The 27281-nt window shown below is 40.5% G+C and overlaps 1 protein-coding gene across 3 annotated transcripts in view; it reads right to left on the bottom strand.

Annotated features, from left to right (window-relative positions):
• Window positions 1-27281, bottom strand: part of wwox (WW domain containing oxidoreductase) — a 939779-nt gene that overhangs the window by 237782 nt on the left and 674716 nt on the right. The window contains exon 9 of one of the 3 annotated variants that reach the window (XM_072595865.1): window positions 24897-25050. The exons of the other annotated variants lie outside the window; for them this stretch is intronic. Coding sequence (XP_072451966.1) covers window positions 24928-25050 — 123 coding nt within the window. The 3' untranslated portion in view covers window positions 24897-24927. The remainder of the gene's footprint in view (window positions 1-24896; window positions 25051-27281) is intronic. 3 annotated transcript variants of the gene reach the window in all.

Genomic DNA, 27281 nt, shown 5'->3' on the forward strand with positions numbered 1-27281 from the left:
ACTGAAGTGACAGCTTCGTACACTGGGATATTATGCTGCCTTAGATAAACACATTTACTTTCTTTCCTTCTTAAATGCTCCCACTCTTGCCGCCACTCAGCAAGATCAGTGCCATGGGAGATCATCCGGCCTGCATTGTCAAGCAACATTATATTGCTAGATTTTAAATTCAAACACCTTCCTAAGTTTTGTCCAAGATAATGATACTTTGGACAAAATGTTCTCATTCCACCTGCCAATGAAAATGTTTGCATAAAAGTTGGAGGTCCTGCCACATTGGAATTTCTGTTCCCTACCGCATAAGCGGTGTTAGGAAGTTCATGCATTAGCTTTAGGAACACTGTAAATCAACAAGAGTCTTTCAGCAGCCCGACACTTAACTTGAAGTTCTCACTGACAGGAGAGAATAGTTCACCCAAGATACAGAGATAGCACAGAAGTGTCTTTCAAATATTTTCTTTTCCTGGCTTGAGAAATGGGCTGAGATTATTCCAGCTTAGCTCAATAACATGAATAATTAGCCAAAAATCACAGAACAGAAAATACAACTGGGAGACTGGGTAGAAGCGTGGGTTATGGACTGAACTATTACTTCTGGAATCTCTGAACTACTCAGTGAAAGGATGATAGTCAGTAAACTATTGAATTAAATGGCCCTTCAGAGCTGAGATCACTCTCATTAACATTTTCTTTTCTTTCTATACTTTTCAAATTTAATATTTTTTCTCTCCCTTGCTTGAAATACCAGTTGTGCCGTTCCTAACAATACTTCAGTTCAGGTAGATAATTCAACACAAACTGATGGGCAAGTTTTGACCTGTTTGGTTAGTCCCCCAATAAGTGGTAGAATCAAAGGATGATATAAAATAGGAGGCCATTCACCCAATTTTTAAAATTCAATTGTAGGATATGGGTGTCGCTGGCTGGGCCAGCATTTATTGCCCGACCCTAGTTGCCCCTAAGAAGGTGGTGGTGAGCTGTCTTCTTGAATCACTTCAGTCCACCTGCTGTGAGTTGACCCACAATGCCATTTGGGAGGGAATTCCAAGATTTTGATTCAGGGACAGTGAAGGAATGGCGACTTACTTCCGAGGTCAGGATGGTGTGAGGCTTGGAGGGGAACCTGAAGGTGGTGGTATTTCCATGTATCTGCTGCCCTTGTCCTTCAAGATAGAAATGGACGTGGGTTTGGATGGTGCTGTCTGAGGATTGTTGGAGAATTTCTGCAGTGAATTTCAACTTGTGCTGCCTCTATCAAAGGCTCCTCAATTTGCCCTATTCACGTACACTTCCCTCGCAGAACAAAAGACAATTCCCCTACATGTTATCCACCCGTCTTCACCTAAAAAAGGCAGTGGCATCAATCCAAAATGGGCAAATCAGAGCTTGGTTACAAGCTTTACTGAAAGGTGTTAATGCAGGAATGAGGGAAATCACGCTGTTTGAAGTCTGAATTTCTTCAAATAAGAATTTTATTGCAGGATTTCGTTTCTAATCCCATGACAATAAGTCCATTTAGATAAAGGCACAGAACTTTTTTTTAAGTCACAGCTACACTGAAGATGGTTCAAAGCAATGAAAGGAAAAAGCTGCTGCAGTCCTCAGATAGTTAAACTGAACTGAATCAATGACCAAAAAAAAAATTCCCTTCCTTTGCAGTCTTTCCTTATAAATCAAGCCCTATCAGAGAGGTGGGATGGGAAAAGCATTTCACTTGACAAAGGAGCAAAGTTTCACAAGTTATTTTTACACTATCCTGGAAAGGATCCAAATTTAATTTAAAGGGACAGCAGGTACCAAAAATTCTGATTTTGGAATGCCAATTGGAGATGCTGTTAAGGAGAAATATTTGTGACAGGGTCCAGGACCTCCAGGATTCTACGCCTTTCTGGTCACATTTCTACAAGCTGCTGTAAATGGGGGAGGCAATGGTATTGCAATAAAGTCACTATACTAGCAATCCCAGAACCCGAGGCAAAAGTTCTGGGGTCATGGTTTCAAATCCCACGTTGGTAGATGGCGAAATCCAAATTCAATAAAAATCTGAAGTAAATAGAAAAGAAATTTATTGTCATGTGTATTTTTACATGAAAAATACAGTGAAAGGTTTTATAAGTTGCCACATCATGGTGCCTAAATTAATGACAGACATCATATGTCATACGAAAAGTAAAATTAAGACAGAGTCTATCACAGTTCAGTTCGCAGCTCCTGGGATTTGGGAAAGACAATTAAGCAATAACAGAATACCCTGAAGACACAGTTGGGATGGGTCCACCCTTCTGGAACAAGACCACCCTTCCGGACCGAAATCGCCATTCTGGAACAAGACCACCATTCCGGACCAAGGCCATCATTCCAAGATGAGACCACAATTCGGAACTGAGATCACCATCCCAGGATGAGACCACCATTCCAGAATGAGAAGCCATTCCAGACCGAGACGTCATTCTGGACCAAGACTGCCCTTCCGAACCGAGACCATCATTCTGAACCAAGACCACCATCCTGGAATAAGATCATCATTCTGGACCGAGACCACCATTTCAGGACAGGACCATCTTTCCGGACCGAGACACCATTCCGGACCGAGACCACCACTCCAAGACGAGACCACCGTTCTGGATTGAGACCACCCTTTTGGAATGAGATGCCATCCCGGATCGAGACCACCACGCCAGGCCAAGAGCAGCATTCCAGACTGAGACTACCATTCTGGAATGAGATGAGCATTCAGCATTCTGGAACAAGACCATCCTTCTGGGACGAGATCAGCACACCAGGCAGCTGGAAGCCACCAGAAGCCTTTTTCCCCATCTGACGCTTCTCCAGACATTGCTACTGATCTACAGTGTGTCCCTTTCGCTGATGCTTCCACTTCTTCAGGCACATGGGCCTAGCTGCAGACCTGGAGTTTCCCTCCCCAGCCTGTGAATCAGGACTGGGAGAGTGAGCCCAGGACCAGCTCCTCGCTGGACTGGAGTCCCCGGGCTGGGGCGCTGGTGTCACTGTTGTTGAAGGCCTCCTCCCACACCTGCCATTTTGTGGGCTTTAAAGAAAAGAAAATGAAGAAAAACAAAAGAGCAAAAGTAAGAAGAAGAAAACACAGGGAAAGAAGGCCAATGGGAGAGACAAGCCCCAGATTCAGCTCTCCTAATCTATCACCATCATAAAAGAAATTCACCCAATGATGACCATGTTAAAACTCCTGTCGATTGCCATAAAACTCATCTGGTTCACAAATTTACTTGAGAAAATGGAAATCTGCTGGCCTATGTCTGACTCCAGATCCACATTTGCAATTGGGCATGGATAATAAATGCTAACCCAATCCAGCAATGTCCACATCCTGTGATTTTTTTCCTTTCGTTAGAAGGATTCTGTTTTGATAATATTGCTGCCTGTATTCATGCTAAATGCTATAGTACAATAACGTACATGAATTTCACAGACAAAATCAGAAATTTCTGGTAAAACTCAACAGGTCTAGCAGAAGCTATGGAGAGAGAAACTGAGTTTACATCTTGGGTCCAGTGACCATTCTTTAGAACTGCATGAATTTCAGAGTCTGGTTTTTGATACGGCTCAAAAAGCAACCAACAGCCACCAAAGAAAACTGCCAGATTTTCTTCCTGGCAAGATTAGAGTAGTGCTGGAAAAGCACAGCAGGTCAGGCACCATCCAAGGAGCAGGAAAACTGAGCAGGAAAAGCCCTTCATCAGAAATTTTATTCCTGTACAGTTTTCACTAACATCCGTTCCCAAACTTCTATGTCAAATACTATGGTGAAACTCTCCATCTATCCACTGAATCTGGCCTCTGCCATAAATAGCCCACAACCTGTCAATACATTGGCTGATCACACCCAGATGCTTGGATTGGAACTGGGAAAAAAGCAGAATTGTGACTTAAATCCTTGTCCAATTGCATGCCCATTGGCATGGGCACTTGTCTGAATTTTGTGTCCACTATTCTAGTGAGTCAGCAGTATCTCCCTGGCATTACCACAAATCCAACACCTTGAAATCAAGTGAGCACGAAATCCTTCACATTCGCTCACTTAGATAGAAAGCTTCCATATGCTTTTTTGTTTTAAGTTCCTTCTAGTTTGAACCTCGCAGTATGATTACAATTAATTGCAGTACTAATGACGGACCAGAATTACAGCCAATTCAAGTGTCAGGTAGCGTTTTGATGGTCATTTTGCTTCATTAATTCTAATTTCATTTATTTAAATCCCGTTAGAAAGTTCAAAGCGAGTGAAGCACAATCTTTCGCTTACACCTCAAGACAGGATGGTTTTGATAATCTTGCTAATTTTAAAATCATAATGATGGTTGCGGGACTCCTGAGGGGGTTACAGATGTAAATTAAAAAGGGAATTATTAAAGAACATTCACCTTGAAAAGTGTGAAAACGGGCCTGTACAATTCTGACTTTGCCCATTCTCCTCGATTCAAGTTTGAATTCAAAGAAAATAAAGTTTAAAAAAATCTGTCTGAAGTTAGAAAGTGCTTTTTAAGAAGTAATATACAGAAAGCACCTAAGCTGCCTGACAGGATTCACCGTACATCTGTAGAGTTTTGAGTAAGCAGTATTTTAGGATAATGGTCCTGAATTTAAATGAGGTGCAATTTCTACTAATTAGTCACCAGCTTTAGTGTCCAGTTAAAATTAGCAAGATGGTATAAACACATCAGCATTTCCTTTTCTCCAAAAGTGAAATAATTAGTGAAAGTGGAGCTCAGTACCAATCTCACCTCAAATAGAAATTAATGCTGGAATAAAGGTAAAATACTGAGGCTGGTAGTGAAACTCAGCAGGTATGGCTGGCAGCATTTGTGGAGACATAAAAATAGAGCTGATCTCCAGAAATCTCTGATCTGAAAACAGCCATAGAAGACTTGAACCATTATTTCTGTTTCTCTCCCCAAAGATGGGTGGGGATGGGTGGGATGCTCTTCGGAGGGTCAGTGTGGACTTCATGGGTCAAATGGCCAGCTTTCACACTGTAGGGATTCTATGATTCTAGCCAACAATGCCTAAGCCCCAGGACTGAGATTTTAAAAAAAAAGCACAGTCCTGGTATCATTCTGGGAAATGCAGAGATCAATCCCTTCAAAACCAAAGCTTCCGAAGGTGTGGAGCACATAATGAATGCAAGGTTTGGTCTCACTTGGAAATTGAATATTTACAGCATAACTTCTAAATCCTTATATTCTGCTCCTACAGGTGTAAAGTCAGCATTCCATTAGTTTTTTGATGATTTCTGTCCCTGTCCATGTGATTTTAACAAAGTATTTGCACAATAACAGGCATCTTCCTCCAACTACTGCCCATACTTCATTTGCTGCACTCTAAAGAATAATTCACTGTGTTAAGTACTTACAGACATCAGCGCTGTATCAATGCAAAATTTCCAACTTTGCAAAATTAATGCAGCGCATTTGTTCACAATGGTACTTGTTAAATGGCAGAATGTATGTTAAAAGTTAAAATAAAAAAGCATGTTGTGTCTCAAATCTTTCACCCAAAGGTGGTAGAAATCCCCTAGGCCAGATGGGATATACCCTAGGTAACTACAGGAAGCGAGGGAAGAGATTGCTAAGCTTTTGGCTATGATCTTTACTTCTTCACTGTCTCCTGGAGCAGTGCTAGATGATTGGAGGGTGGCAAATGTAATTCCCTTGTTCAAGAAAGGGAATAGGGATAATCCTGGAAATTACAGACCAGTCAGTTTTATATCAGTGCTGAGCAAAGTGTTGGAGAGGATTCTGAGACACAGGATTTATGGTTACTTGGAAAACCACAGTTTGATTAGAGATAGTCAGCATGTCTTTGTGAAGGGCAGGTCATGCTTCACTAACCTTATTGAATTCTCGGAGGAAGTGACAAAACACGTTGGTGGAGATAGAGCAGGGATGTGGTGTACATGGACTTTAGCAAGACATTTGATACGGTTCCTCATGGTAGGCTCATTCAGAAAGTAAGGAGGCATGGGATACAGGGAAATCTGGCTGTTGGCATACAGAATTGGCTGGACCATAGAAGACAGAGGGTGGTTGTAGATAGAAAGTATTCAGCCTGGAGCTCCGTGACCAGTGGTGTTCTGCAGGGATTGGTTCTGTGACCTCTGCTCTTTGTGATTTTGATAAATGACTTGGATGAGGAAGTGGGAGGGTAGGTTAGTAGGTTTGCTGATGACATGAAGGTTGTTGGAGTTGTGGATAGTGTGCAGGGCTGTTGTAGGTTGCAAAAGGACATTGACAGGATGCAGAAGTAGGCTGATAAGTGATAGGTGGAATTCAACCTGGAAAAGTATGAAGTCATTCACGTTGGAAAGTTGAATTTGAATGTAGAATGCAGCGTTAAAGGCAGGACTCTTGGCAGTGTGAAGGAACAGAGGGATCTTGAGGTCCATGTCTATAGAATCCTCAAAGTTGACACTGAAGTCGATAGAGTTATTAAGAAGGTGTATAGGGTGTTGGCTTTCATTAAGAGGGATTGTGTTTAAGAGCCATGAGGTTAAGCTGCAGCTCTATAGAGCTCTGGTGGGACCACATTGCGTTCAGTTCTGCTCGCCTCATTGTAGGAAAGAGATGGAAGCTTTAGAGAGGGTGCAGAGGAGATTTACCAAGATGCTGCCCGGGCTGGAGGGCATGTCTTATGAAGAAAGGTTGAGGGAGCAAGGCCTTTCCTCATTGGAGCAAAGAAGGAGAGGTGACTTGATAGAGGTGTATATGATGTTTAGAGGAGTAGATAGAGTGGATAGCCAGAGACTTTTTCCCAGGGCAGAAATGTTTATCACAAGGGGGCATAATTTTAAGGTAACTGGAGGAACGTTTAGGGGAGATGAGGCAGGTTCTTTACACAGAGAGTGGTGAATTCATGGTATGCACTGCAAACAGTGGTAGCAGAGTCAGATACATTAGGGACATTTAAATGACTCTTGGATAGGCACATGGAAGATAGTACAATGAAGGGTTTTGTAGGTGAGTCTGACCTTAGAGTAGGATAAAAGGCCGGCACAACGTCGAGGGCCAAAGGGCCTGTGCTGTGCTGTACTGTTCTATGTTCTATTTGTGGAAAAGTTTACATGGGAATTAAATTGGACAGACTAAATGATATCTTTTTCAGATTAATGAATGAGTGAGACAAGAGGGAGGTGAAGTTGGTCCATCATAACATTTGCTTACTGAAACTCTGTGTAACCTTTCCCCACCCCCAGTTTAATGAAAAACTGCATCGCCCACTGCTACATTTTGCTTCACATGCATGAAAGACATCAAGTTTGACCTTAGAGAGGCAAATTTAATGCTAGAAACTGGGTTTTAAGGAAGCGTTCACCACAGAATAGGAGGAAAGTGAATCAGCCAGGTTTCCTGACTGTGATAGCACACATGGTGAGATAGTCTAGTCACCTTCACTGCCTCAGGTCATACTCTCAGAATGGCCCCTTGGCTCAGTTGCTATGGGTTAGTGGTCCTGGAAGAGCACAGCAGTTCAGGCAGCATCCAAGTAGCTTCGAAATCGACGTTTCGAGCAAAAGCCCAATTCCTGATGAAGGGCTTTTGCCCGAAACGTCGATTTCGAAGCTACTTGGATGCTGCCTGAACTGCTGTGCTCTTCCGGCACCACTAATCTAGAATCTGGTTTCCAGCGTCTGCAGTCATTGTTTTTACTCAGTTGCTATGGGGTCCAATGTGAGGTCTTTGTCTCAAGAGAACCTAATAGAGTTTTCCAAAAGGTTCAACCTATACATGCCCAGACACTATAGGCAATTTTGTCAAGGCCAATCAACTTAATCTGGAGTAAGGTGACTTTGTTTCTGAACAAATTCAAATTTGTAGATGCTCCAAGGTGGTCTTCACTTCAAACTTTATTTGGAAACATAATAGACCAGAATCCTTTGATGCAGGAATTTGCTAGCTGAACGATACATATTTTGACACAGCTCAAGCATATACAAGAGCTATATTGAATAATTAGTCAATTGGTGCTTTCCCCTCCCACTTCTTTAAGTTCAGGCCTCAAACCACTTCTATTTCGGTCTCTGCCTTTGTGAACCAGCTATCCACAGTGAAACCAGCTACGCTTGGTACTTGTGGGAGGAAAATGGTGATGGATATGGCTTTGAACCAATTCATGTCAAAAAGTCAACACCCCCTCACCAGCCTCTGCAGTCAATACCACAAACAATTGGGGTTACGTAGGCAGGCTGATATTACTGTAAGCACCTTGAATGAAATCAATTTACCGTATTGAGACAACCTCCAGGTAAATACGTTTTTTCAGAATGGAAATGCAAATAAAACGCTGCAAAAGAGAGGAAAGACACCTTAAAACTGTTATATAAAATGTGCGCAGGATTTATCAAGTTATATCGGACAGATTGTTGTGGAATAGATAACAATTGAGTGTTGTACCAAGTGGAAAATGATCTTTACTGCATTGGGCCTTGCCTACTTCCTCCTTGCTAAAGCACGTGAAACCTATTGATACCATAGTGAATGTCACTGCTGAGCGTGATAACATCAGGCTGCAATCAATGTCTTCAGGTGATTGTTTAGTTTTTTTTCTCATGCTATCAAGATTAAGGATTATTTGTCCCTCTTCAAATGCTGCACTGCCAGCAAAATCAAGAAGAGGCTGGCATATTTTTTCACTGGAGCGTAGAACGTTGAGGGGTGACCTTAAAGAGGTTTATGAAATCATGATGGGCATAGATAAGGTGAATGGCAGGTATCCTTGCCCTCGGGTGGGGGATTTCAAGACTAGGGGACATATTTTTAAGGTGAGAGGAGAATGTCTTTAAAAAGACAGGAGGGGTTTTTTTTTAAACAGAGAGTGGCTTGTGTGTGGAACGAACTTCTGGTGGTTGCGAGTACACTTACAACATTTAAGAGGCATTTAGATAAGGACATGAATTTAAAAATATTTGGAGGGATTTAGGCCATGTGCAGCCAGGTGGGACTAGTTTAGTTTTGGTTGGCATGGACTGCTTGGCCTGAAGTGTCTATTTTCATGCTGTATGGCACTATAACTGAGAGAATAGCATCCACCTCAAAATTATAACATTAAATATGACAAATAATAAGATGATTGGGGATGTTATAGAACTCAAGGGACATCATAAAATTTAGAAGTAAGTTTGAAAGAGAAAAGAAAAAAAGTCTTGCATTTGGAACTTTTCACTCCTACTGAATGTCTCAATGAGTTTTATGGACAATGAGGTAACCTTTGAAATGTGGTCACTGTAATGAAGGAAGTATGGCAGTCGGTACATGAACAGGAAGATCCCCCAAACAGCAATGTGATAATGTCCAGAATGTGTATTGTATTGTTCGTTGTGGTATTAACGGGTTTCCCATGCTTTAGCAAGGAGGAAGTAGGCAGGGCCCAATGCAGTAATAATCATTTCCCACTTAGTACAACACTGAGTTGTTATCTATTCCCATAACAATCTGTCCAATATAACTTGATAAATCCTGAGCACTTTTTAATGTATTTGTATTGATTGAGGGCCCATATTGACAAAGGTACCAGAAATAACTCTCCTACTGTTCATTGAAACAGTGACCAAATGACCTTTCATGTCCACCTGAAAAGGCAGATGGCTGATTAGAGTTAATGTCACTGGGGTAATAATCCAGAGCCCCAGAGTGACAGGGACTTGAGCTCAAATCCCACTACTGCAGGTAAGAACTTAATTTCAATCTTACACAAAAAGGAAATCTGGAGTACGGTGCCCATTTTGTTAACGAATAAGTTCTTCAGGGTGAGGATCTCCCAGCTGTGCTGTGGAAATTGATCAAGAGAAATGCTTTCGTGTTAGAGTTGTCCATCACACCTTGAAGAAAAGCAACCAGATGATTTAGAAAGTAATTTTTGCTCTGCATGAAATAACTGAGCTACAAGAACTTGTAGACAAATGACTTAATACTATAGGGTGAGGAAATTAGCCCATTGGACAAACCTTAAGGCTTTTAGAGACCATACAAACAAAATATTAGTCTTTTTACTCCAGAGCAATGTCACTTTGCATGAAATTTATTTTATATATAAAGATATATATATAAATATATTTATTATATAAGTATACAAAAATCTTAAATCATCACAATTTTAGTTTGGACTTTAATGATAATTGTTCAAATTGTAATATTCTTTAGTTTCTACAGATAATGACATTTGAAAACTCAGCTTCAGCATGTGTTTCTTTTGCAATTCTTCAATTGACATCCATGCTGCAAACCAAATTCATAAGTCCAATTATACATATAGACAACAATTATCTCACTGATTGTAAATGAACAAAACCTCCGTTTACAGAAAATGCAGAGTCTGAAAAGTTATCTGGAGCAGATGTTCAGTGGCAATCCCAAAACACAAATGAAGGATGAGTGGTGTTTCGAAAGAGAATGGTTACAATATGCCATCCTGAAAATCATCAATTCAAAGTGCTTTAAAACGGCATTGTGAACCTAGAGCTCACGTTGCTGCAAGAAGGTGTTTCTAAGGTTACTGACTACCTTTGGTATTAAAGCTTAATATTATGCGAAGAGAATAACTTGCACTTGAATAAATCAAAATGTGATACTGTGGTACAAATGTGAAGCAGCTTGGTAATGCTGAGAAAAACGACCAGGGATCAAACAGAACACAGCAAGCAATAGTGAAGGACACAGGTTCATGCGAGAATTGCACGCCTCTTACTTTCAAACTGTTGAATTACATTGCTTCCCCGCTCTTTGCCAAAGCAAGAAAATGGTTCTTACCACGCTAATAATTGAAAAGAGGTTTTGTGGGCATAAAAAGCTTTGGTGACCTCACTTGTTTGGCTGAACATCTATCAACCATGGGTACAACTTATTTTATTCATTTTGTGTAAAGATTTTTGTGGCAAAACCAGTCTTTAACCACCAACAGCATAATCCCAGTACAATTACTTTGAAGATATATTGCTTTATGTTCCTACAGCAGTGGAAACTCCTAGATGGCAAACACAGTAAAACTATTTCGTTTTCATGTCATTATAAAGGCCCATAGAATTTGAATGCTGTAAAATACTACTGCTATACATTTCCATCAAGCATCTGAAACAGCTATCAGTTCGTCAATGGATACATCACATAAAGGAAGGAGGCTGCATCTTAGATAAGCTCATCAGACATTAAAAGTCAGGATTCTGAAGAAAGATTCATATCAGAACCATTAACTCTCTCTCTCTCCCCAGATGCTTCCAATCCTGTTAAGTTTCTCCTACACTTCTTTGTTTTTTGTTCAGGTTCCCAGTACTTGGTTTTTACTAAAAGACAGCTCAGCTGAAGAGAGCACGGACTGGGCTGTGTTTCGACATACTGCACCATCAGCACATTCCAGGACTGAGAGCTCGAGGATTAATGGAAATTGTTCCTTTGGTCAAATTAATGCACTCCTCATGAGTGATCAGGCCAGACACTGCCCCGCTTCCATGCTCAAGTGTTTGCGTTAAGACACCATTGATGGTCTACCTGCCTCACCTTGTGGTTATTGATCTTTTTGACTTCCTTTTTTTTAAACTTAATGAGCAATTTCTGAATCGAGACGTTATCATGTTGTCGAGAATTATATCCAGATGAAATAGTGGTAGAGGCTAATTGTAAAAGATTTATTCCCATAAACTATGTTTTATTTAATGTAAGTCGAGCACTTTTCATAGTTGTTATTATCCATAGTTTCAGAGTTTGCCATAGTTGGAATTAAACTTGCAAGATTTGGGTTTAGATTCATTATTGGATTCCAAATTAAGATATGAGTACACTGTGAAAGATTTCTTCTTGACTTTTAAAATAACAGAATCTTATTGAAACTATATAACTTTGTTTTAGATAAAATTTTGATTTCTTCTTATGCTGTTGAGAAAATATGACACAAATGACATGGGCTTTCCTTCAATCAGTAAAGAGTGTCGCAAATCTTATCAAATATCAAATTTGGGCCAGGTTATGTGGTCAGTTGTGAAGGAATGTCACTCAACCTTCATCCCACTGACAGCTCCACACAATTTTTGATCAACGTTTGAGCGTAGGTTTACTCTCATGCAGCACCCATGTCCGTGTGTCACTCTTGCAGGGCATTTGTAGCATTCGGGAGCGGGACTGGAAATGGGAATTCAAGAACACTCTTGCAAATTCCAATCCAATCTAAAATTTAGATTTAAATGGTATACAGACAGCAAAGATTAGAAAATACATACAAAATCATAGTGATTGAGAAATAGAGTCATACAGCATGGAAACCAACCCTTCAGTCTAACTAGTCCATGCCAGCCATGTTCACAAACTAAACTTGTCTCACTTTCCTGTGTTTGGTCCATATCTCTCCAAACCCTTCCAATTCATGTATTTATCTAAATTTCTTTTAAATGTTGTAGCTGTACCTGTATCCACCACTTCCTTTGGCAGTTCATTCCACACACAAAGCGCTCTCTGTATAAAAAAAGTTGCCCTTCCTGTCCTTTTTAAATCTTTCTCCTCTCACTTTAAAAATATGCCCCCTAATTTCGAACCCTGCCGCCCAAGGAAAAAGACTCTTGCTATTCACTTCATCTGTGCTGAAATTAAAAACAAAAAGTCATTTTCTTCTAAAGGAATTAAACAACTGTTTCTGTGCTAGAGAGGTTGTTCAAAAGTAATTATCATTTAGCACATTGTTTATATAGTCACTCTATGTGAAGGCACTAGTCCTAACCATTTCAGCTGCTTTCAGTGTGGGACCACAGGGCGGGGTTTCATAGTAATAGAAGCAGGAGTCGGCCATTTGGCCTGTAGAGCCTGGTCTGGCATTCATAAGATCATGGCTGATTAGATTAGATTTCCTACAGTGTGGAAACAGGCCCTTTGGCCCAACAAGTCCACACCGACCCTCTGAAGAGCAACCCACCCAGACCCATTCCCCTACATTTACCCCGACTAATGCACCTAACACTACAGGCAATTTAGATTGGGCCAATCCACCTAACCTGCACATCTTTGGACTGTGGGAGGAAACCGGAGCACCCGGAGGAAACCCACGCAGACATGGGGAGAATGTGCAAACTCCACACAGACAGTTGTCTGAGGTGGAAATTGAACTCGGGTCCCTGGCTGGGAGGCAGCAGTGCTAACCACTGAGCCACTGTGCTGCCCTCTATCCATCGTCTCAACTCCTCCTACCTGCATTATCCCCATAAACCTTAATTCCCCTACCATGCAAAAACCCATCCAACTGTCTCTTGAATATATTTAATGAAGTTACCTCTACTGCTTCCTTGGGCAGAGAATTCCTCCTCATCTTTGTCCTAAATCTAATTCCCCCTAATCTTGAGGCCATGTCCCCTAGTCATGGTTTCACCCACCAACAGAAACAATTTGCCTGCATCTATCTCATCTCTCCCTTTCATAATTTTATATGTTTCGATAAGATCCCCTCTCATTGTTCTAAATTCTAGTGAGTACAGTTCCAGATGGGTCAAAACATGCCCCCTAGTTTTGAACTCCGCCGCCCGAGGGAAAAGATGGGTCAACTTCTCCTCATAGGGTAACCCCCTCATCTCCGGAATCAACCTGGTGAACCTCCTCTGCACCACCTCCAAAGCCAGTTTATCTTTTCTCAAGTAAGGAGACCACTGCTGTGCATAATACTCCAGATGCGGACTGTTATAGTCATTTCAGGGCTGGGCCTATTCAGGAGGATGATAACAGCTCCTTTTTGGAAGAGTGGGTTATCTCTCACAGCAAATTTTTAATTCAACATTTAACTTTGTGTGCTTGCGGGTGTCAGAAATTGTTATCCAACTTATTCTGCAATGATGGTGAGTGCTAATAGACACACCATTGTTATTACAACAAAGTCTGAGCTGAAGAAAATACAAAGAGCCACAATATTCCAATTTGCTACAACCAATTAATTTTCTGAAAGCTTTCTCTCACTGTTCAAACTCTCTTCTTTAATTCTTTCCTTCACCTGACAATGTCAAGCATCTTTTCTTTCTTGAGGGTGTTTCAAAGCCATCCTCTCTCTTAGTGATCCGCTGTTAACTTCAGTATTGTGCAGAATGTTGTGATGAGTGAAACAGACGTAGTGTTAGAGGATCCTATGCTAACAGTGCTAGAAACCTGATCATGAATGATCCAGGATGTGGACTTTTATCAGACTGCAGATTTTGCATGTGAAGTGTCTCTGGGCACTCACTCACTGACAATTTTATGACAGGAATGAAAATCAAATTCCAAGCTTATTTGCCACACTATTTTGTGGAGGAAATCATGTTGAGTCCTCGCAGTGGAACTCCTACTAGCAAAAACTGACAAGCTATCAAATACAAATCATGAACTTTGAAGCCATCACAGCATGTTCCCCAATTTAAATGCCTTTGCTGTGCTACCAATCTATCCTCATGTCCAATTCGCCATCCTGACTTGCCATTATATTGCCATTTCTTCACTGTTGCTGGTCAAAATCCTGGAACACCCTTCTTCACAGCATTGTGAGCGGACTTGCCACTGAAGGACTACAACAGTTCAAGAAGGTCACTCACTTACACCTTCTTGAGGACAATTAGAGTCAGGCAACAAATACTGGTCGAATAAACACCTCATTCCATGAATGAATTTACTTTTTCAAAGTAGCTCCTTCAAACCTATGTGTTGTTCAAGCTTCTAGCTACATGCTTTTGTGACTTGGCATCAGATTGCGCTCCTGTGAAACACATTGATGTGTTTTACTGTCAATGTGTCGTACAAATACAAGTTGTTATACTTTGGCAATGCATTTTAAAGTCCCTTGACTAATTAACATACAACATATCTCATAATCTTTTCGAATTTTACTTTATGAGAAACACTTTTCTTTTAACACTTCCCGAGCACTTAAAAATTCTGCAATTTCTTATCGAAAGGGAAAAGAATTGGTTATCAGCCATAATTAAGCTAATGTGAATTACTGATTAAAACTTCCGGAGCTTGAGACTGTTTTTGTTCCCTCGTCAACACTTTCCGGTTGTAAAGGACATGAGCCCATTTCTTTAATTTTCATCTGTTTTCTTGTACAGTGTTATCTGCATCGGACAGGGGTAATCAACCTAGCAAAGCTGTGTACACAGAATATGGGTCACTGTGTGGACACAAAGTTTCTGCAGCTCATTAGGGACGTAGCTCCTCTATTGTACACACAATTGCAGGAGATAGCAAGGCTCACCCCCGACTATATATAACTTCCATTCACATTGGATCCATTCAGCAACAAAATAAATCACATCAATACATTTCATCAAAATATATGATCAGTTTGGCTGCGATTGTGGACACAAGTTTGGCATTTTGCCCAAAACTAAACCAAGTTGCACAAGAATCCTGTAGACCTGAACTTCCTCAGCAGAGGGACTTTTAGGAAACTAATCTTTTCTCCAGACTATGTACTGAATGCTCTTTTCTGAACATTGAGCTTTAGGATTTTCTCTGCAGTGCACTGTTTCAATTGGTAGCCACACCCTAAAAACTTACTGTTTGTAAAGTTATCATGCAAAGGGTTTATTTTTAATAACCTGGCAGCTTCTCTCTCATCAATGGGGCATTGATTGTTTCGTTTAATTTTTATGCAGGGAAAATGGGAGAAGTGCTCTGTTAAACTCGGGAAGAGAGCAACATCAGAGAAACGACAGGAACATATTACTGCAGATGCTGGAATCTGCCCTGAAAACAAGTACACAGTGGATCAGGCAGCATCTATGGAGACAGGGCAGGCTAACGATTCAAGTCTAGATGACTCCTGAGAGTCAGCATGAACATGCATTTCAGGTGCTAAAAGAGAGAGCAATCCAGCGTTTCGAGTCTAGAAACATTAGCTTGCTCTTTCTCCATCACAAAATATGCTTTTCGTACCCGAAATACATGTTCATTCTAACTTTGGGTCTATCCATTGTAACATTTCACAATTTTTACTATAAACTGTTAAGGAAGCAACCATTTGTCCCTGACTTTGTTACAACATGGACAATGCGTATGTTGTCCCTTATGTTTTCCTAATGGATAGCCTATTAAGAACATAGACATAATATGACCCGAGGAAAGGGATCATACATATGGCCGTCTTCAGCCTTTCCAAACCTGAAGTCAAGACTCTGTAGACCCCATTTTACCATTGTGAGAACAAAAATTATGTGAAACCAATGGTGAACTAGCCCAGCTCTTCAACAAGAAAATAATGCAAGCACCTCCAGTAATTAGAATTGAACTGATAATGCAATTAAATGGTGTAATTGTACTCTACCTCAATAGGATGGAGTTGAACCAGCTACCTGCTCACTCTCAGCATCGCAGCCCTTTTTAACACCAACAAAATAAATGCTACACATTTTACCTCAGTTGAAAAATATACGTACAAGAGTAATCAAAACAAGTGCAAGATAGCAACAAAACAGGAGTCAAACAGGCAGCAAAGATAGGGTGGGTGGTGAGGAGTGGGGAACGAAAAATGCAGAAAATGAATTTGAGCAAGTGAGAGTGTTCAGGGAAGGGAACAGAAATAGAATCAGCATTATCAATGGACACAAAATGTAGGCTGGAGAGGGGGAATAAAAAAAAACACAATAAAAGTGCAACAGGAGGCAATTGGGAGGGTTACTTAAAAACAGAGCAAGAGGAAAGGAAATGTAAAAGGAAAGAAGAGTGGGGAAAAAAGAGCAAACAAGAACTGCAAGCAAAAGTAAGAGAGATGGAGAGAATACAAGTAAATCAGCATAGTGAAGAGAGAAGGACAGAAAACAAGACAATGGGAGAGAGGGAAAAAGGGAGACAAGACATAGAGTCATAGAGATGTACAGCATGGAAACAGACCTTTGGTCCAAATCGTCCATGTGATCAGATATCCTAACTAATCTAGTCTCATTTGCCAGCACTTGACTGATTTTCCTCTAACCCTTTCCTTTTCATACAGCCATCCAGAAGCCTTTAAATGCCGTAATTGTATCAGCCTCCACCACTTCCTCCGGCAGCTCATTCCATGCACGCACCACCCTCTGTGTGAAAAAGTTGCCCATTAGGTCCCTTTGATGACTTTCCCCTCTCACCTTAAACATATGCCCTCTAGTTCTGGCCTCCCCACGCATTTATACTATCCATGCCCCTCACGATTTTATAAACCTATAAATCCTGTCCCTCAGGATTCCCTCCAACAATGTGCCCACCACTGATGTCAGGCTAACGGGGGAATAGTTCCCTGGCTTTTCCTTACCACCTTTCTTAACTAATGGCACCATGTTAGCCAACCTCCAGTCTTCCTGCACCTCACCTGTCACTATCGATGATACAAATATCTCAGCAAGGAGCCCAGCAATCACTTCCCTAGCTTCCCACAGAGTTCTAGGATCCTGGGGATTTATCCACTTTTATGTGTTTCAAGACATCCGGCACATCCTCCTCTGTAATACGGACATTTTTCAAGATGTCACCACCTATTTCCCCACATTATATATCCTCCATGGCCTTCTCCACAGTAAACACTGATCAGTGTAGGTGAAGTACCAGAAGACTGGAGATTGGCTAATGTGGTGCCACTATTGAAGAAAGGTGGTAAGGAAAAGCCAGGGAACTATAGACCAGTGAGCCTGACATTGGTGGTGGCCGAGTTGTTGGGAGGGAATCCTGAGGGACAGGATTTACATGCACTTGGAAAGGCAAGGACTGATCAAGACATGAGAGTGAGAGAAAAATAAGAAGGAAATGTGAAAGAAGGGGAGAAAGAGACCAAGAGGGAGGGTAAGAGGGACAGACAGAAAGGGGTGAGAGAGAAGAGTGAGAGAAGGAGGAGAGGGAGAAAGAATGAAGAAGCCAGAGAGAAAGGGGAATGGGGCAAGAAGCAAGGGGGACAGGAGTAGAAGAAGCAAGAAGCGATAAGGAGCAGGGAAAAGAAGGCGGAGAGGTCAACTTGTAAATCTGGCAAACAGCTAGGTTAATAATACAAAACAAATGTTTGGTTAAATTCCCAGTCTCTGATCAGTAAGCTGATTTCAGTTCGAACATAGGTTGAGTTACTCCAATTAGCTTCAGTACCTCTGGGTTAGAGGGTGTAAATTAGTCATGACTAATAATGCAGTGACCACCCCTGCCTCCCACTCCTTCCCACTTTCCTGGAACTCTGTAATAAGAGGAAATATTCACAACTGGTTGTGACACACCATATCATCCCCACCCATAACTGAATGGATACTTTCACACTGTGTGAATAAACAGTGACAAGCCAAAGGGCATCCTATGTCTCTGGGGTATAGGTAACCAGGGTGTTAACACCTTCACAAGAAAATTTCAGAGATAGAAACAAAAATCAGATAAAAGCAACATTGCAAATGAAACAGAAACACAGAGAAACCAGAATGTATGAGAGAGAAAGAAAATGAGAGGGTCACATATGCAAACAGAAATAGCATGAACCCACAGCTCTCTAATGCCACTTCCCTTTACCACGTATAATGACTAAAACTAATACTAAAGCTGTCGTCAATGATTTCTCTCATTATGAAATGGTTACTTCAGTCAAAGGAAGATCAAAAAATGTTATAACTTGAACAGGTGAAATACTGTTAATGGTAAAGTATTTGAAAATTGATTGGAAGAAAATCAATTAAGATTTAATGTTACATCATATGTGTGTCTACATAACGAGGATTTCCCTTAGAATACAGTAGAGATTAACAGAGATGAATAGTGATTTTTTTATTTTTGCATGCACACTAGCCAGTGTGTATTATGTAAAAATAAAGAGACACATATACATCTCTGCATGCATACAATTTAATTAACAGTTATGCATCAAAACAATCCCATTACATCTGGTTCTATTAGTGGAAGCTGCTCATTGTACTAAATTGCAAACATTAGTTTGTATTTACCACACAACACCCACTGATTACACAGTGTGGTTAGCAGCATACACATTAAGAGGCAGAAAAGAAGTGTGGGCATTTTCAGTCAAGAAAGAAACACTGAGCCTTACTGTCGTTAAGATCCCTACAGACCAAAATTTGATGGTTAATGGTGGCATATGGGTTGCAGCCTCAGCAAGCTCTGGAGAAATTTGGAGGCCTGTGTCAGGTTTCCTGCTCCCTGTACAGCTTGAGCCTGGACCTTGCCAATGGTCACCAGGGATGGAATGATGAACAACTGTACAACGGGCGAACTGACACTGCAGTCTGCAATAACCCCGTGCTTCTGCACACTTTCCCCCCTCCTTAATCCTTTCTTCACTCACAATGTAACCTCCTGTGGAGATGAGCAACACAGAAAGGCTTCATTATGACTGAGATGTAGCAGTTCCCTATCCTTGAAGCAATTAATCAGACTTCCCTCTTTTGTCACCTCGCTCCACACTGTAACTGGCTGCAACTGGACTTGAACCCTGTTTTCTATCCTCTTTATGTTTTTATATATTGCTTAACGATTTGTATTTTAAGATGCTCATTATTTTCCTTTCATGGATCCATTTCAGATTTCTCGACCAAGACTCTGCATGGGGCATAAACGACTGAGTGATCTTTGAGCATTCTTAAAAGCCTTTCCATGCAGGCAATCTGTGTTTCTGGGATGCAAGCTTACAGGGATAAAATTAACAAACCTAATTATCATGGCTTAATTAGTACCAAGGGTAAGCTTTTCTGAACACCTGCAGACTTAATTTATATCCTGACAGAGGAGAACAAGTGTTAATACGGTGTATTTATATTAATGCTGGCTTCTGGTAAAGGGACTGCAGAACACAGCGGTATCACACCACTTTCATTTATCTGTGTCACAGGCTGGTCGGACACTGCCTTCACACTCACCATCTCCCCTTGTGTTGCTGTACTCTTGGGAGGAATGAGCACAAGAAGCAGAATCTCAGCACGTTCTCAATGCAGAAGGAAAAGGAACAATTGCATTGATATAGCACCCCTCACAACCTGAGCACATCTCAAATTCCTTTTACAATCAACATCTGAAGGTGCACTCACTGCAGTCAGCTTGATCACAGCTGGATTTCCGCAAATACCAATGTGACAATAATTAGATTTTTAAGTGAAGTTGGTTGAAAAGACTTACTCTTTTTTTCTTCAATGTAGCGTCAAGGACCCAACCATATGAGACCTTACTTCAGTGCATCATGTGAATGACAGCTCTTCGACAGAGCAGCACTCCCTCAGATCTGTATAGGAGAGTTAACTTGCATTTAAGTCTCTGCAGTGAGATTTGAACTCAGAACCTTCTGACTGAGCCTTGAGTGTTACCCACCAAAACACAGCAAACAAAAAGGAGGGGGGGGGGGGGGGGGGGGGGGAATGAAGGAGGCAGAAGAGAGTAAGAGGTGACTCCCCAGACTCTGTCTTTTTTCCTTCCTTACAGTCAGTTTGTAAAAGCTTTGGGATTTGTCCACATGGAATGACTATCCTTGTAAACAAATACTAGTTATATATTGTTGACATGTTAAAAGGTCAAGGAAAGGACTTCTGAATGAGCACCATGAGAATTTCAAAATATATAATTCAGTTTCACTTCACATTCAATTTTCCTATTTCCCCTTCATGGTGATACAATCACTGCAGACATGAACATAAGTTAATACAGCGGAAATTAGAAGTCTGAAACAATAACAGAAAACTTTGGAGAAACGTAGCAGGTCTGGCAGCATCTGTGGATCGAGAAACTGAGTTAACGTTTTGAGTCTGACATGACTCTTCAGAATTGAAGAAATGTCACACTGGACTGGAAGCATAAACTCTTTATCTCTCATAGATGCTGCCAGACCCTGCTGAGTTTCTCCGGCACTTTCTGTTTTTATTTCAAATATGAAAGTACCAGCCTCACCACACTGTTCACATCTCAAATGCCCTGGCAGCAGAATTCTGGGACAAAGGATTGAGAATTCAGAATTAAACAAGCATTAAATGCAAGGTAGCACTGTGAGAAAGAAGGGGAATATATATATTTATGTATATAAATGTACATATATCAAAAACTCCACCTCCTGAAACAGCAGACTAATGAATGAAGCATCTTTTAGGTTAGCCATTCAGTTGGATAGGAAGGTCATTTCGATTCAGAAGCTGTATGTCTATCCTGCAGGTAGTTCATAATAGAATGATCTATAATTAATCAGTATGCTTGCATGATGTGTGAAGGTGAACTCACTTAACTTGTCCATGTAAAGGAAGTGATCAGTTTCTAGTCACCCGGTAGAACTGGTTCCACTGCCATGGGGTAGAGTCCCAAGCGACGGATATGGAAACCCACACTGATCAATAAGTGTGATGTGTCATGGCTATGTGACCTCTACTGGATCTCAACACAAAAAAAATGCATTTGTATTACCTGTGAAGCAAATGATTTGGTGCTGCTGAGAGTTGTGGGGGGTGTGAAATAGGTAGGTGTAGGTGCTCGGGCAGAGAGCTAACAATAAGATTTGAATGAGTTACTCTATCAATGAAGTTGTGGATTGTATTGATCAAATTCGAATGTAAATGTATTTTGATATTTGAGTTTGAAAATACATGGGAATGCAACAAAATGTCAAACAGTTAAACCCTGCAGCATTCTTAAGGTGAAGGTCTGTACTTTACGCTGTGTCTCTGAACTGGATTGCGGTGCTACATCAGGTATTGAGTGGCTTCTCGCATAAAAGAGGGGAGGGCAATAAAAGACATGTACACCAGAATAAGATGAGAAAGCAATTCAAACTGAGCTGGGGAAGCATGCTGTTTGGACAGCAACAAGCCTAGCAATAAGCTGGCTATTCTTCACTTGGGAATCAAACATGGCACAGAGTCCTCAAGACACAAAGTACATGAATAAGAAGCACTAAAACAAAATAAACACTATCAATATGTCCAATCACTCATGCTTCCTAACAGAAAAATAGAATTTCAGGCTGAGCTAAAATATTGTGGCATCATTTGCTCCAAACATTGATTTGCATCCAGACTTGAGTTAAACTCTGGAACAATTCAAAACATAGTGGCAACGATGATAAGGGAGGCAATAACAGGTTTCTAGATGGATTGGTTGATCAAGCCTTCTTCATCTGTAACTTATAGCAAATGACTCCAAATAAAGAAATTATATTTTAAAAACTCACTTACAGGATGTGGGCGTTGCTAGCCATTTATTACCCATTTCTAAATGAGTTGAGAGTCAATCACATTACTGTGGGTCTGGAGTAATCTGTAGGCCAGATCAGGTAAGGACTGGAGTTCCCTTCCCTAATGGCATTAGTGAACCAGATGGGTTTTCCCTGATACTTGGCAACAGTATCATGGTCACCATTATCTTCCTCATTCCAGATTTTTGCTGAATTTGAATTCCATCATCTGCCGTGGCGGGATTTAAACCCAGGTCCCCAGAACATTACCTGGGTCTTTGGTTTCAGAATCTACTGATAGCACTACAAGGTCATTGCCTCCCCTCACAGAGTCCTTCATGGTAACCTCAGCTGGTGTCATAACTGGCATCACTCTGCATTGCAAATCAGTCACCAGCAAACTGAACTAACCAACATATTTTGAAACAAAGGAACATTTGACAGAAAAACAACACAAATCAGAAAGATAAAAATAGCTTACAGTTACATAGCACTTTTATGGGTCTCAAGATGTCCCCAGGTACTTTACAAAAAAAAATACTCTTAAAGAGCACTTATGTAACGAAGGATTCAAATGAGCAATGAAATAGTCAACATGGGTTTGCCAGAAACCTTTGCAGAAGACAGCAGGAAGGTTTTTCAGTAGCTTTCTGTGCAGTTTTGGAATCTGAGAGAAATACCAAGTACTATTTTGCAAACAAAAGAAGATTTTTTTAAAGCTGTACTAAGGAAGAAAATATTTTTCCAAAGTCAGAAGCCCCAATCAGATGCGATGATGTAAGCTATGGACATCAATTTCTTACTGGGAAATCTGTTGAAGGCCCAACCAACATTAACTGATTAGCATTTGAAAAAACAAAAGATTCTGAGTGGAAGAATGATCAGTTTCAGGAATGCAATTTCAATGCATCTAAAACTTAAATTTAGGAAGCATTACCACATAAACGTTGATTAATAGATTCATGCTCAGCAAGAATAAAACAAATTATGGCGCAAATGGAAACTTTTTTCATTAGAAATTGGAACCGTTACAAATTTGGCTTCCGTCATCAAGATAAAAAAATTTTCAAGTTCAGAAACATTATGTGCAAATGCTATGTGTGAACTGTGACATAATTTAATTGCAAAGTTCTCAAATCACAATATACCAATATTCAATTACCTTATTGTATTTGAGCATTCACATCAATTCTAAATTGTTTCTTTCAAATTAGGTTTTGAATATTTTACAACAAAAAAAAAAGCAGATGCGCATCAAAGAGTATCAAAATATCACTCTCAACGTGCATATTAGATGTGGTACAATGGTGTCTATACAGTAATATGCCACGGATGTTGATAAGGCCACACTAGAAAAGCGTGGGATAAAAAACATGCATGTCACTGTGGCAATTTGACATTAAGAAAGGAACAAAAATAACACTTGTCAGTTAAAAGAATGGAAATCTTGTGTTGATAAGATTAATAGTACATTAGTTTCTGAGAAAATGAAGTCAAGTTTATGTACTAATTTAGTCATCCTTTTGTCACTGTCTGGCCACATAAATTATGACACAGGAAGCTAATGGCCTTCAGACTTTGCAAACCTAACAGGTCAGTTTAATTAGGTTACCGTGTTACTACAAAAATTACGTAAATTTTTGTAATTTGCACTCAAAATGGCATGTTCTTCTGGAATGCAATGAATCAGAAATGTGACCTTTCTTCTTTCAAGCTGCTTATTCACTGGATACCAAGAAATCCACGCAACAGGTTTATAATCCCACCTAATAACAGAGGTGGACCAAGACTCTCACAGTCAGCTACAAATAGAAAGGACAGAAAGAAGACCATAAAATGAAAAAAAAAGGAGAAATATAAGACAGTTAAATTCTGCATGTAAAGGCTAAACTCAATAAATTGAAGTTTGCCAGGAATGAACAATGGTTTGAAATAATGATTAAATTCGCAATCAGGAACATAGATCCAGAACAAAATGCTATAGATGCAGTGAATCTGAAATTAAAACAGGAAATCATGGAATCTAGGACTATCTGAAGAGAGAAAGAAAATGGGTTAATCTTTCAGGTCAATAAGCTGGACGGGTTGGACCGAAGGGTCTATTTCCATACTGTACATCCCTATGACTCTAAGTGAGAGTAATGAGGTACAGGGTAAAATATGAAAGGGTTCTTTCACATGGCTCACTGAATCCAAATTTCTACAGGCTGTCCAATACAAACAGAAGTGATTGCTATCTTATCCACATTTTTTGTTTCACAACATGAAGTTGCCAAATGGTTGGGTAATTTGCAAGACTTAGTTTTGAGCAAGTATACACAAGGTGAAGGTTTCCTTGACATTTACCAAAAATATACAGGACTAATATCTCAGTATCAGTGCTATATGCAGGCATTCATTTGACATTGCTAGACTATTCATGCCAATATACAGTTCAAGGAAGCAACTGGTATTTATACTGCAGCATTGTATCATCATGGTCTAGACCTGTCACCGTTGTATGAATCAGTATTCATTGAACCTAGGAACTCAGCAACATTCACAGTGAGTTTAGCTTTAACAACACCATGAATGCCCTAATGGATGGTTTTCCCATGGGATTCCCAATCCCAGCTCTCTTAAGCATTTTTGTTGGATTGTCTTTGAGAAATGACACTTAGCCTCCTAGATTTCCAAAATGTAGATGATACATTTGTTAGATTTGAATCTGCAGCAGCATGTAAATATTTCTTCACATTTTTTAATGGGCTCCATTCTGTGCTCAAATTTACCTTTGAAATTGTGTGTTCATTCCTCAATGCGTTAGGTGAGAAATCTGCCCAGTGGTTCTCTGCAAAATGCTATCTTCACTGGATAGTATACACAATGGAATTCCTGCAGCCTTGTAAACGAGGCCTGAGCCATTTGCTCACTGTAAGCTTGATGCTAAAAAAAGGGAAAAATGCAAAGGAATAGACAATAATTCATAGAGATGTGGAGAGAAACAGAGGGACATTGAAGTGCATAGTTATGGATGCCTGAAGATGACAGAGCAGGTAGATAGTATGGTTAAAGGTGTAGTAGACATTATACTGAATAAATTTAAGGAGGAGATGGGCAATTTTTAAATTAGTAACAGGTTGAAGGATTATAGGAGCATGCAGATAATTGGAATTAAAGCCAAGATAAATCATGTCAAAAGTCACATGAACCACGTTTTAGTCCTGATTTTGTCCACCAAACCTCAAACAGATCATTGTTCACAGCAAACTGCCTGGCTTTCAGGACAATACCATACAACGCTGTCATGGTGGACGCTGCAAGACGTGTCAGAGTGTCGACATGTATACCACCATTACTTGTGGGGACACCTCCCACCGTGTACGCGGCAGGTACTCAGACAACTCTGCCAATGTTGTCTATCTCATACGCTGCAGGCAAGGATGCCCTGAGGCATGGTGAGAGACCGAGCAGAGGCTACAGCAATGGATGAATGGACACCGCACAACAATCAACAGAGAGGAGTGCTCCCTCTCAGCGGTCCAGGACATTCGACCTCAGACCTTCGGGTGACCATCCTCCAAGGCGGACTTCAGGATATGCAACAACGCAAAGTGTCTGAGCAGAGGCTGATAACCAAGCATGATACCCATGGGGATGGCCTCAACTGGGACCTTAGGTTCATGTCACACTACAGGTGACCCCACTGCATTACACACTCTCCCTCTCACACATACACTCCTACAGACCCATAAACTCATACAGACCCTTTCTCATATGCTCATACACACCCACACACGCACCCTCACAGACTTATACCCCTTTGCACTCACACTCATACTCTCACAGACACTCATAAACTGCATACCCCCAACACACACAAACAGACAAATGCACAAATACACATTATAAGTTTGTGGGGTGAATTTGTACTTGCAGAATTACATTTTGTTTATGCAAAAACTGCATGAATCCATGCAAAATTCTGTAAATCCCCTTTTTAGAAATAGAATTGGTTTGAACATTGGGGCTCAGGCAGCCTCACACAGGGCATCTCACACCTTAAATGCATTATATCAGCTGACATGGCATCGATTTTAAAGTTCACTTGAGAATGTAATTCTAAAAAAAAACCGTTTTGGGATTTACATATGTAAGAACTGAAACCAACATGGTCATTCTAAAAGATAAGAGACTAAACAAACATTCCAGGTCTTTTTCAGTATATAATTTTGGTTACATCACACTGTAAACTTTTGCAATAAATTCTGTGTCTTACGATCTTATACTCCACAGCTACCTGATGAAGGAGTGGCTCTCTGAAAGCTAGTGCTTCTAAATAAAGCTGTTGGGATATAACTTGGTGTTGTGTGATTTTTAAGGTTATAATTCAACAGGTTTGTTTGAAATCACAAGCTTCTGGACCACTGCCCATTCGACTTGTGTCATGTGACGTTTGACCTTGTCCACCACAGGTACCTCCACATCAAAGACAAACCATGATTGCATTAACTGGTGGAGCAGGCTTGATGGCTGACTTGCCTACTCCTTCTCCTAGTTCTTATGTTCTTTCATTCGTAAGAAGGCACATGGGAAACTTTCCTTTATTGGTCACTCTATGGCACAGACCTTAAGAGCAAGGAGGTTATGCTAGAACTTTACAAAATAGTTAGATTACAGCTAACATGTTGCATAAGTCTAGTCGCTGAATTACAGGAAAGATATGATCGCACTTAAAGAGGGGAAGAATTACAAAAATGTTTCCAGGAATCTTAGCCGTGAACAATGGTTGCACAGGATGGACTGTTTCTTTGAGACACAGAAGTCTGAAGAGAGATTTAGCAGGGCTGTATAAAATGATGACATGCCTAGATAACATGAATAGGAAGAAAGATCAATAGCCAGGGAACACAGTTTTGAAATAATTGGCAGAAGGTTTAGAGGGTAGTTCCAAGGAATCTTTGAACCCAAAGGGTGATGAAGGTAAGAGAAGTCATTGCCTGAAAAAGTAGCAGAGTCACAAATGTTCAGGACATAAATAAAAAACATTGCATATCTACATGAAATGGCATAATTTACAAGATTACAAATGAAGAGCCAGAAAACATGATCAGATTGGTTGGTTCTTGTTTGACTGGCACAAAGAAGATAGGCTGAATGGCCTCCAATTGTACTGC

This window comes from Chiloscyllium punctatum, chromosome 26 (assembly GCF_047496795.1).
Source record: "Chiloscyllium punctatum isolate Juve2018m chromosome 26, sChiPun1.3, whole genome shotgun sequence".
Lineage (NCBI taxonomy): Eukaryota > Metazoa > Chordata > Chondrichthyes > Orectolobiformes > Hemiscylliidae > Chiloscyllium > Chiloscyllium punctatum.